Source organism: Monodon monoceros, unplaced genomic scaffold, assembly GCF_005190385.1.
Source record: "Monodon monoceros isolate NGI ecotype Baffin Bay Population unplaced genomic scaffold, NGI_Narwhal_1 Super_Scaffold_13, whole genome shotgun sequence".
Classification (NCBI taxonomy): Eukaryota; Metazoa; Chordata; class Mammalia; order Artiodactyla; family Monodontidae; genus Monodon; species Monodon monoceros.
This window is the reverse complement of record NW_021703769.1, coordinates 24,029,355-24,042,082: the sequence shown is the minus strand read 5'-3', so window position 1 is coordinate 24,042,082 and position 12,728 is coordinate 24,029,355. Positions and strand designations below refer to the sequence as shown.

The 12,728-nt window shown below is 39.7% G+C and overlaps 1 protein-coding gene across 6 annotated transcripts in view; it reads right to left on the bottom strand.

Moving 5' to 3' along the window:
• PIGU (phosphatidylinositol glycan anchor biosynthesis class U) overlaps positions 1 to 12,728 on the bottom strand; it is a 127,869-nt gene that overhangs the window by 98,700 nt on the left and 16,441 nt on the right. For all 6 annotated transcript variants that reach the window (XM_029219691.1, XM_029219696.1, XM_029219693.1 and 3 more), the window contains exons 3-4: positions 8,057 to 8,116; positions 6,547 to 6,609 (exon numbers count right to left, since the gene is read on the bottom strand). In XM_029219691.1, coding sequence (XP_029075524.1) covers positions 6,547 to 6,609; positions 8,057 to 8,116 — 123 coding nt within the window. The remainder of the gene's footprint in view (positions 1 to 6,546; positions 6,610 to 8,056; positions 8,117 to 12,728) is intronic.

The following is a 12,728-nucleotide window of genomic DNA, read 5'->3' as shown; positions in this document are numbered from 1 at the left end:
AACACTAAATTCAGAACAGTGGTAACTGGAGAGAAGGAGCAAGGAGACGAAAGTATCAGAGAGAGGCAACTCTATGTAAAATGTTTTATTTTTTAAGCTGAAATAGGTTCACAGTATGTATTATTCTTTACATATTTTTGCATGTCTTAGATATTTTGGATATTTAAATTTTTAAACTAAAAAAAATTTTTTTAAGAGCCATCTTTCAGTTCAAAAGAAAGTCCCAGGATAATCATAGAAATACAGGTAACCACAGATTTCTTGCAGAGGTTTAGGTAGAGGCTTAATCAAAAAACCTGAACAGGGCTTCCCTGGTGGCGCAGCAGTTGAGAGTCCGCCTGCCGATGCAGGGGACACGGGTTCGTGCCCCGGTCCGGGAAGATCCCACATGCCGCAGAGCAGCTGGGCCCATGAGCCATGGCCGCTGAGCCTGCGCATCCGGAGCCTGTGCTCCGCAACGGGAGAGGCCACAACAGTGAGGGGCCCGCGTACCGCAAAAAAAAAAAAAACCTGAACAAACTTCAAAAACCTCCCTTTGATCATCTCTGGGAGTCCAAGTTAAGTGGTGGGAATTATCATCAGTAAGATTTATGCTGCCATTCACAGCTGGGGTTATTTAATTAAAAGGGAAAAATATAAACTAAGATGTTTTTATCAGAGAGAAGGGGGCTGGCTTAGCAAACAAAGCAGTCAATGAGGACAGCTGCAGCAGTGGTGGAAGGACGGAGGCCCCACTAGCTAAGGGTTCTAGAGTTCTACTGCAAAAAGAAGGCCACCTGGAGGGTGTGAGAGCCACAAAGAAGGCTGTTAAAAGGAAACAGGGAGTTCACCCAGTAGCAGCCAGAGAGACAGATGGGAATACAGGCCCATTCCCCAGGCTGGAAGCCAGCCAGCAGGACTACAGTAAGAGATGCAGGCAGTTAAACAGGGATGTGTAGGCCCTGGGCAAAGGTGACACTGTGCCAACAAGGAAAGAAAACTTCCTTGTAACCCCAATCTTCCAAAATACTTTAAAACAGAAAGATTTTATGAAAGGAGAGTTTTCACGAGAGAAGGGCAGTCAGATCAGCAGTCCCCAGATTCAATGCTACCTTTCTTTTTGTCTCCCCCAATCTCACCAGCACAGGTACCATTATGCCTGGCCTTAGAACTCAATATTGACTCAGATCCCCTAAGCACAGACAAAATCCCTTTAAAACATCCCCATGCATCCAGTTAGAGACAGGAAAGTGGCTAAAAATCTAAGGAAAATTAAACACACACACACCAAGAAAATATTAGAAGTATAAAAATAAATGAGGGGCGTCCCTGGTGGTGCAGTGGTTAAGAATCCGCCTGCCAGTGCTGGGGACACGGGTTCGAGCCCTGGTCTGGGAAGATTCCACATGCCCACAGAGCAATTAAGCCCGTGCGCCACAACTACTGAGCCTGCACTCTAGAGCCCGCGAGCCACAACTACTGAAGCCTGCACGGCACAACTACTGAAGCCCGCGAGCCTAGAGCCCATGCTCCGCAACAAGGGGATCCACCACAATGAAAAGCCCGCACATCGCAATGAAGAGTAGCCCCCGCTCGCCGCAACTAGAGAAAGCCCATCCACAGCAGTGAAGACCCAACACAGCCAAAAATAAATAAATAAATAAATAAATAAGGTTAAAGAGTACAATTTAAAATCCAAAGATAGGTATATTTCTAGGTATATTCAGAAGCCTCAACAACAATGAGATTTAAAGCAGGAGAGGTTAAAAGTGACCTAAAAAGTAATTACCTGAATGTGTTACCTTTGTTATCATTAATCAGCTTTTCCATATGTATGTTATATTTTAGCAGAAATTTTTGAATTAAAAAAAATCTCCAGGGTGGAGTTTTCCTTCCCTTTTACCCACTACAACACGCAGCCATTTCCCTGTCCCTTGAAAGGTTGATTTTTGCAAGGACATAATTCCCCTACTCCAAATAAAGAGATTCTTCTAATCACTGAAGCTGTGTCTACACCCCTTTGCATCCCCAAAACCTATGGGGGGGGTGAATATTCCACCCCCACTGTATCTCCAACCGTTAGCCTCAGCACATTCCAAATTCAGGAACCTATCCTCCAAATTCACAGCCCTCTAAGCATAGTAGGGGATACAGGTTTTTATCACTCCCTATCAAACCACCTGCAGCTTTCTAACATGAATTCTGAGTTCCAAATAAGCGCAGTCTCAGCAAAGGACAGACTAGACTAACATTGCTTCTGTCAAGTGAGGCAGATGTAAACTGTCATGAGAATCAACTGGTCACAATCAATCAGCATTCATATTCCACATGCTCAAGTTGGAGATTGGGGTGGGGCTGGAGTCTTCCATCTCTGCACCATAGTTTACCAGGATGCATTTGGGTGCAGACACAGCTTCATTACCAGGGATAAAAAATCTCAAATCCTAGCAAGACTAAAATACTTCCAGACTATATGATATGGGCCCATTCTGACAAACTGGGAAAGATTTGGGGGAAGATGTGCTAATATTCTATCCAAGTCAACAGCAGTATGTTAGTATCATCAAAGTCTGCCATTTAGAACGAGTTAATTTTTGACACAGGGTAAATGAAACTCTTATTCTAACCAAGAAACATAATGTTCTAGTAGGCTGAATTCTGAGGATGGAGAAGCAAAACTATTCCAAATTTTTATTTGGTGATAAAGTTTTATCTTGGTGATAACAGATAGCATACCCTGCCTTGGTGTGCTCAAAACCAGGGTATTGACAATAGCTCATTCAGTTTTCTCTCTCCCTCTTTAAATCACACAAAGAAAAAAAAAGAGATCTCTATATGTTTCCATATAAAGTCAGAAATAACTAAGAAATGAATTAAAATTACTGACGCACTAAATTAAAAGTATCTCTTCTATTGACACTGAAGCTGACTTTGTTAAGAAACTCACTGAAACCTAGTTTCATTATTTCCCCATAAGCTTCTCCTCCCCTTAAAAATTGTTTTAATTGGAGTATATGACAGCTGATCAGTAAAAAAAAAAAAAAAAGAATGCATATGATGGTAGCATCTCTAATCAACTTTCATTAAAACACATTTCAGAAAAAAACCCCCAACACATTTCAGTTTTATATTTTCTTTGAAAAGATCTGATTGTGTTCTTAGATGAAAGCCACCAAACCTCCCTTAGATATTCACATATACCCCATATATACATGCTGTTTTTTTCTCCAGTGTTTTATATTTAAAACTTTCAAACTACAGAAAAGTTGAAAGAATAATTCAATAAAACACGTAGATCCACCAACTGTTAACATTTTGCCACATTTTCTTTATCTCTACACACACACACACACACACACACAGACAAAAGCACACACGGGAACCATTTTTCTTCCAGAACCATTTGAAAGTAAGTTGTAAACATCATGACCCTTCACCCCCTAAATTTTTTTTAATAGATTTTTTTTAATAAAACTTTTATTTGTTCTGGACTTAAATCCAGAATATATAAAGAAAACTTAAAACTCACTAATAAAAAGATAATAAGCCAATAAAAATGGGAAACAAGTTGATCAGACTCTTTACAAAAGAAAACACATAAATGGCAAATAAACAAATGAAAATATGCTCAACATCATTAGTCACTAGGGAAGAGCAAATTAAAACCACAAGGAGATAGCACCAGTGACATGCCCACTAGGATGCTGAAAGTAAAAGTACCAAGCACACTATGATAGGCAGACTAGTGGCCTCCAAAGATGTCCATTCTAATCACTGAAACATGTGAATCAATCCATCTTGTTGTAACAGTCCCCAGATAAGTCTTCATTATTGTTCTTTTACTCAGTAAATGCTTGTCCTTCCTTCCATCTATTTCCTTCTTAGACACATTTTTTGATCATTCTTTTAATGAAGGTCTGCGAATGGCAAATTCTCTACATTATTTTTTCTATCTTAAAATCAGAAAGATGATTTTAATCTTATTTCTCAATAAAATAATAACATACATTTGTAAAGCAAACAATTTTAAGAATATTTCTCTAAAGGCTTTCTGGAATTCCTAAAGGAAATTTATCTATTTTAGAAAGAAAATTCCAAGGAATTGTGGAAAACAACATAAAATTATCAAGTAGCCCCCTCCCCCTACAACACACAGTAATCATTCTGGTACAAAGCACTTTTTTTTTTTTTTATACAGCAGGTTCTTATTAGTCATCAATTTTATACACATCAGTGTATACATGTCAATCCCAATCGCCCAATTCTCATAGATGAGATAAAGAGGGTTTTTTTAAATTAATTAATTAATTAATTTTTGGCTGCCTTGGGTCTTTGTTGCTGCACGCGGGGCTTTCTCTAGTTGCGGCGAGCGGGAAGCTACTCTTTGTTGCGGTGCGCAGGCTTCTCATTGCAGTGGCTCCTCCTGCTGTGGAGCACAGGTTCAAGGCAAAGTAGTTGTGGCTCGCGGGCTCTAGAGCGCAGGCTCAGTAATTGTGGCACACGGGCTTAGTTGCTACGTGGCATGTGGGATCTTCTCGGAACAGGGATCAAACCCGTGGACCCTGCATTGGCAGGTGGATTCTTAACCACTGCGCCACCAAGGAAGTCCCACCCCTAAATATTTGAGCAGGTAACTTCAAAGAACAAAGACTGGAGTTTACATACATGAACTACCTTGGGAGAAGAAAATAACCACTACTATTGTATTTCTGAATTCCTCTGCTTATAAATCTCATGCCCAGTTATTTCATCTCTGGCCTTCTAGGGAATCCTGTTAAAGCATTTTACATCAGCCCTAAAATTTTCCTTTCTTTTCTTTTCCAGCTTTCTTGACATATAATTGACATATAACATTGTATGTTTAAGGTACACATGATGATTGGACATATTATACACATATACTGCAAAATGATTATTACAATAAGGTTAGTTAACACACCTATCACCTCACATAACTATGTGTGTGTGTGTGTTTGTGTGTGTGTGGTGAGAGTATTTAAGGTCTACTCTCTTAGCAACTTTCAAGTATACAATACGATATTGTTAACTAGAGTTACTATGCTGCACAGTAGATCCCTGGAACTTAATCATCTTACAACTGGAAGTTAGTACCTTTGACCAACATCTCCCCATTTCCCCCACCCCCCAGCCCCCGGCAACCATCAAGCTACTCTCTATTCCTATGAGTTTGACTTTTTTAGATTCCACATATAAGTGAGATCATACGGTATTCGTCTTTCTCTGCCTGACTTATTTTACTTAGCAAAATGTCCTCAATGTTCACCCATGTTGTCACAAATGCTCCATTAGCTTAAGATGTATACTCCCTGGTCTTAGTGATGTTAAGTCTCTGATATACAGGGGGGTAATCAAGGACTCCTTGAGCACTGATAGAAACTATGGACTTTCTTCTTGGAAAAAATGATATAAGCACATACACACACAATTTTTCATACCATTTCAAGGGCTTTATAGACCCGTTAAGCCTATAAATGGACCCCAAATTAAGAACCCTCAGTCCAGATATTTTAAAAAGCTCTTTGAGGTCTAAAATTCTAGAATTCACCCACTTTATGTTACTGATGACCAGAGCACAGAAAGGCAGACTGCTAATTCTGGTTCTATTACTTGGTAACACAAGTGAAAATGAACCACAAACAGACAACATCAATGGAATGCAGCCTTCACTCACCCCAGTCTAAATCCTCTCATTGGCTCCCAGCCAGTCAATGAGGACTGCAGACAATTTTTAAAATAACTACATAGATAGTACACATGGTTAATCTGTTAACTCTCTCAGAATCCAGGAAAATGAGAATGGTCCCACTACACAATTCTCCTTGGCTATTACATATGGTTTTCAATAGGTATTTAATACATGCCAAATCTTCCAATTAAGATTGCTCTCTGCAGGGAAATAGAAACTACATTGGGAATCCAGTTTTACCTTGGATGGGCATAAGACAGTGAGTTGAAAGCTCTATTCATTTTCTTTTGGAAAGAAAAACTGGTGAAAAGAATGGAAGTTTTTTTTGGTTTTTTTTTTTTTGCGGTACGCGGGCCTCTCAGGGCCTCTCACTGTTGTGGCCTCTCCCGTTGCGGAGCACAGGCTCCGGACGCGCAGGCTCAGCGGCCATGGCTCATGGGCCCAGCGGCTCCGCGGGATGCGGGATCTTCCCGGACCGGGGCACGAACCCGCGTCACCTGCCTCGGCAGGCTGACTCTCAACCACTGCGCCACCAGGGAAGCCCAGAATGGAAGATTTTTAAGGGTCTTCATTAATATAACAGTAGTTCAACTCCATTTACTCCAAAAAGTCTGAACCTGGATCGGTGAGTGGATATTAAGCCACGAAGATTAAGCTGACCTTTCTATATATATTAGTAAAGCTGTCTTATTGGTTTGGGTTTGGTCATTCCAGGGATGGCTGAACAAGCCAGAAGCTTCACTCCCACTTCTTAGGATTTTAAGACAGCTGATCTTTAAGTACACGACCTTTGATTTTTTGTGATAACAGAGATCATCAGGCTACCGAATTTCACTGGTTTTGTCCCACCGACTACTCACCACAACTTTATTGAAGTCCTGGATTGCAAAATACAGGGCAATGGCAGTGAGTGCATCAGTTATCTGTCAAGAGAAAGAGAAATAAAAGGAAATGAACCTAATTAGTACAGGAGTAATGGAATGCTGCCAGAGTATGGAGTTTTGGGATGGTGATGGACTATTCAGTACTGAATTCTTACATTCAGGTAGAACCTCAACCCTCACTTTGACTACAAAGATAAAGCCTCTTCAGGGAGGTCTGACCAGAAAACTCTGAGGACTAGGACCCACTGAGGCTTACATCAGTTTGGTGTCCCACATCTGCTCTGTAATCGCAAGTTATTTAAGTTTTCTATAAAATGAGAATAACACCCACTGCTTTGCAGGCCTGATGCAGGTCAAGTACTTAGCGCACAGTAAGCCCTCAACAAGCCACAGCCATTATAATTATTAATGAAGACCTCAGTGGACCTCCTACTTGACCCAGATTTTCAACTCTAGATTAGACAAGTGTTTCAAATTTCTACACTCAAAACATAGCCCTGTTTTCTCAATTTTGAAGGTTCTTGCCCTTAAAGTCTCATCTGGCCTATGTCCTCTGCACAGAATGTCTTGGCAGAATGCTTAGGAAATTCCGGATGCCCTCTATACTGGCACCACAATTAAAGCCAATCATAGAACCCTGAAGCTAGAAATTCAAGAATACATAGTCCAGAAATCAAATTTTAAAACTATAAGGAACTGGAACTGGTCAGATGCCAGAGACTACTCCTCACACATCCATAAAACTATCACGGTTCCATGAATTCACATTTAAGATAGCTTTTTGCTTTTATGTTCTGAGAAACTCCTCAGCTCCTAATATAGATTTTTTTCCCCTTAAAAACAAGAAGATAAAAGACTCTAAAATTAGGGCTTCCCTGGTGGCGCATTGGTTAAGAATCCGCCTGCCAATGCAGGGGACACGGGTTCGATCCCTGGTCCAGGAAGATCCCACATGCTGCGAAGCAACTACGCCCGTGCGCCACAACTACTGAGCCTGCGCTCTACAGCTCTTCTCTTCCCTTATGTGGAAGCCGCAATTACTGAGCCCGCATGCTGCAACTACTGAAGCCCATGCAACCTAGAGCCCATGCTCCGCAACAAGAGAAGCCACCACAGTGAGAAGCCTGCACACCGCAACGAAGAGTGGCCCCCTCTCGCTGCAACCAGAGAAAAGCCCACGTGCAGCAATGAAGACCCAACAAAGCCAAAAATAAAATAAATTTATTTTAAAAGACTCTAAAATTGGGCTTCCCTGGTGGCGCAGTGGTAGAGAGTCCGCCTGCCGATGCAGGGGACACGGGTTCGTGCCCTGGTCCGGGAAGATCCCTCATCCCGCGGAGCGGCTGGGCCCGTGAGCCACGGCCGCTGAGCCTGCGCTCCGCAACGGGAGAGGCCACAACAGTGAGAGGCCCGCGTACCGCAAAAAAAAAAAAGACTCTAAAATTAAAAATACATACATATTGATTTTATGTGGAAGGTTACTTACCATAAATACCAATTCAGCATAGTCAATCAGGAAATGAAAGAGGTATATTATTAATGGAGTCTGCAGGAGAAAAACAAATACATTAAGTTAAAAGTTAATGTTACCAGCTTCCAGAGTACAGGGTGGGGAGGAGGCTATTCTGTCAACAAAAATCTCTTTCTTTCCTAGAATACTGTTCTATGCCAGTGTGCCAGCGTACATATGAGGGAGAATTATTTAGCATCACTTGAATCATTTTGTGCCATTGGGACTATCTGCTGAATTGAGTAAAGAGAATAAACAAAATCTAATATGTGTTAAATACCTGGTGAAGAGCTGTTTACACAGTAAAGGTATGAGGTGAATTTTAGTTTTAAGACATATATAATAGGCACGGGAAACTCCATAATGGACCAGGATTGCTGAACTCATAAAATAAAATGCAAAAATGTTTTCCCTTCTTCTGTTCTCTGAGATGTTTTATATTAGTGTTACTTCTTCCTCAAACAGTTGGGAAAATTAACTCACCATGAAGCCATCTCAACCTCAGTTTTCTTTGAGAGAAGATTTTAAATTACAGATTCAATTTCTTTCACAGATAAAACACTATCCGGATTTGCTATATTTTTCTTAGCCATTTGCTATTTTTTTCTTTTCTTTTTTTATTTTTTTTTCTTGGTTTTCTAGGAATATGTTCATTTCACAAAAATTTACAATTTTTTTGGCATAAAATTGTTCATAATATTTTATTTGTTAGTGTCTACAGGAACTATAGTGATGTTCCCTTTTTCTTTCCCAATATTGGTAATGTGCATCTTCTTTTTTTTTAATCTTGACAAATTTTGCCAGAGATTTCTTAATTTTATTAGTCTTTCAAAGTACCAACTTTGGGCTTTAATGATTATTATACTTCTTTAATTTCTAAACTTTACAATACACAATTCTTCAAACTCTTCTGGGGATAATTACTTTTTCTGATGATACCTAGATCACTGATTTTTACAAGTTTTTAAAAAATTTCTTTGTTTATTTATTTATTTTGGCTGTGTTAGGTCTTCGTTGCTGTGCGCAGGCTTTCTCCAGTTGTGGTGAGCAGGGGCTACTCTTCGTTGAGCGGTGGTTTTTCTTGTTGCAGAGCACGGGCTCTAGGTTGTGTGGGCTTCAATAGTTGCAGCACGCGGGCTCAGTAATTGCGGCTTGCGGGCTCTAGAGCACAGGCTCAGTAGTTATGGCTCGTGGGCTCTAGAGTGCAGGCTCAGTAGTTGTGGTGCACGGGTTTAGTTGCTCCGCAGCATGTGGGATCTTCCCAGGCCAGGGATCGAACCTGTGTCCCCTGCATAGGCAGGCGGATTCTTAACCAATGTGCCACCAGGGAAGTCCTAGTCTTCTTTCCTAAAACAGTTGACCCTCGAACAATGTGGGAGTGCTAACCCCCACACAGTTAAAAAATCTGAGTACAGGGCTTCCCTGGTGGTGCAGTGGTTGAGAGTCCGCCTGCCGATGCAGGGGACACGGGTTCGTGCCTTGGTCCGGGAAGATCCCACATGCCGCGGAGCGGCTGGGCCCGTGAGCCATGGCCGCTGAGCCTGCGCGTCCGGAGCCTGTGCTCCGCAACGGGAAAGGCCACAACAGTGAGAGGCCCACGTACCGCAAAAAAAAAAATCTGAATACAACTTTACAGTTGGTCCTCCATATCCATGGTTCTGCATCCTCAAATTCAACCAACCTCAGATTGTACAGTACTGCAGTACGTCCTTATTGGAAAAAATCTGCGTATAAGTGGACCTACCTGTGCAGTTCAAACCTGTGTTGTTCAAGGGCCAACTGTATATTCATTCAAAGCAATACATTTTCCTGAGTATGGCTTTAGCTGCATCATACAAATTTTGATATGTTGTTTTATCAACATCATTCAGTTCAAAATACTCTAATTTCCCCTGAGATTTCTTCTTTAATTGAGACTATAGTGTAATTTCAAATTATTTTTATTTTCTTTTTATATTTTTGTAATGTATTTATTATTGTGGTCACAGAAAATACTCTGTATTATTTCAATCATTTAAAATGTGCTGTGGGGACTTCCCTGGCAGTCCAGTGGTTAAGACTCTGAGCTTCCACTGCAAGGGGCATGGGTTCAATCCTTGGTTGGGGAACTAAGGTCCCGCATGTCACGCGGCACCGCCAAAAAAAAAAATGTGTTGTGACTTGCTTTGTGGTCCACAATATGGTCAATTTTGATAAGCACTCCACAAACACTTGAAAAGAATGTGCATACTAACATTTAAGGGTGTAATATTCTATGTATGACATCTAGGTTGTTTGTTAAGGATTTATTCAACTCTGCTATGTCCTTGTTGACATTTTTGGTCTGTTTGTTATATCAGTGACTGAGATAGATAGTTAAAAATCTCCCTCTTTGACTGTGGATTCGTCTATTTCTCCTTTTAGTCATGTCACTTTTGCTTTATATATTTTGAAGCTATGTAGTAAGATGAATTTATGTGTAGAATTACTGTATCTTCTGGGTGTTGATCTTTTTATCATTATAAAATAATCCTCTTTACCTCTAGCAATGTTTCTTGCCTTAAAGTGTTCTTTATCTAATATTAGTATAGCTACATCAGCTGTTTTGGGGTAATGTTTGCATGATATGTCTTCTCCTATATTTTTACTTTCTACTTTTTCGTGTGTCCTAATATATTTTAAATGTGTTTCTTAAAAGCAGTATATAATTATTTTTAACCCAATCTGATAATCATTATCTTTTAGCTGGATTTTAGTCTATTTACATGTAATATAATTACTGATATATGTGTGTTTAAGTTTACTGTCTTACTATTTCATTTTCCATCTGTCCCATTTTCTCTACGCTGTTTTCTCTCCTTTCTTGCTTGCTTCACTATTTTTTATTATTCCATTTTCCCCTCTATTAGCTTGTTGGTTATACATTTAGCTACTATTCTTTGAGTGGTTAACTTACAGATTATGACATATGCCTTTGAGTTTAATTAAAGTATAATATAAATGATTACTTTTACCACTTCCTAAACAATAAAGGGACCTCTGAACACTTTAAACTCCATATAGCTTCTCTCAGCCTTTCCTGTTATTGTTGTTATAGCTTTAATTCTACATATATTTTAAACCCAAAATACATTATTATTATTGTTTTATCAGTCAATACTTATTTAGATTTACCCATATATTTACCTTTTCCATTGTTATTTATTCTTTCCTACATTCCATGAAACTGTCAAGGATCATAATCCTTCTGCCTTTTCGTATTTTTTTAAATGTGAGTTTGCTGGCAATAAATGCTATCAATTTTTATCTGCTTGGAAACCTGTTTAACTTGCTTTTATTTCTAGAGATATTTTACTTAGTATAGAATTCTATGTCAGTAGATATTTTCTTTCAGTACTATAAAGATACCTTTTTATTGTCTTCTGGATTCCTTCTTTTTTTTTTTTTTTTTTTTTTTGTTTGTTTGTTTGCTGTACACTGGCCTCTCACTGTTGTGGCCTCTCCCGTTGCGGAGCACAGGCTCTGGACACGCAGGCTCAGCGGCCATGGCTCACGGGCCCAGGCACTCCACAACATGTGGGATCTTCCCAGACCAGGGCACGAAACCGCGTCCCCTGCATCGGCAGGTGGACTCTCAACCACTGCGCCACCAGGGAAGCCCTGGATTCCTTCATTTTTGTTGAAGGGTTAGTTTCCATCTTGTTTCTCTTTAAAGATAATTGTCCCTCTTTGGCTGCTTTTAACCTATTTTGGTTTTGAGCAGTTTTATTATGATGTGTGTTTTCTTTGAATTTATCCTGCTTGGGTTTACAGAGTTTTCTGAATTGAAATATTTCATAAGTTTAAAAAAATTTCAGCCACTAATCTCTTCAAATATTGTTTCTTCCTCATTCCGTCCCTTCTCCCATTCTGAAACTCTATTTGTATGTATGTTAAACCTTTTTACTTTTTACTGTATCTCATAGATTGCTTTTTTTTTCCTCTGTTTTCTATCCTTTTCTCTCCAAGCTTCAGTATGGTTATTTTCTATCTTCCAGATCACTTATCTTCTCTTCAGCTTTGTGTAATCTGCTGTTAACATTGCCTTTTGCATTCTTAATTTGTTATTATGTTTTCTAGTTCTAGAATTCCCCTTTGATCATTTTTACATATTCCAGTTCCCTGGTGTAATTCACTATCTTGTCACTTATTTTTTGAACATATCAATCACAGGTCACAGTCATTTTAAAGTCCAAGTTTGACAACTCCAATATCTGGATCACTTGTGAGTTTGTTTTTAGTGCCTATTTTTTCCTATCTTTTATTATGCTTGGTAACTTTTAATTGAATGACAGACACTGTACAAAAGAAATTGTAGAGGTTCTGGATTTTCTTCCAGTAAGGGTTTCTTTAAGCTCCTGGCAAGTATTGATAATTAGAATTGTATCACCTTAATCTAATTAGGGGTTAAGCTAATTAGAAGCTGGCTTCAGTCTTTGTAAGACTAGTCTATACATGGTCTACCCTCATTCTCTGAGTGTAGTCCTTTAGAGGACCCAACTAGAAGCCAAGTCCTTTGCCAGAGCCCTACCACCTTGGTTAGAAGTGCACTTGAATTTGTATTTCCCCAGCACCATTAGACTGCCAAGAGCTCTGCTTAGATCTGTAGCCTCTTACCATCCAATTTCTG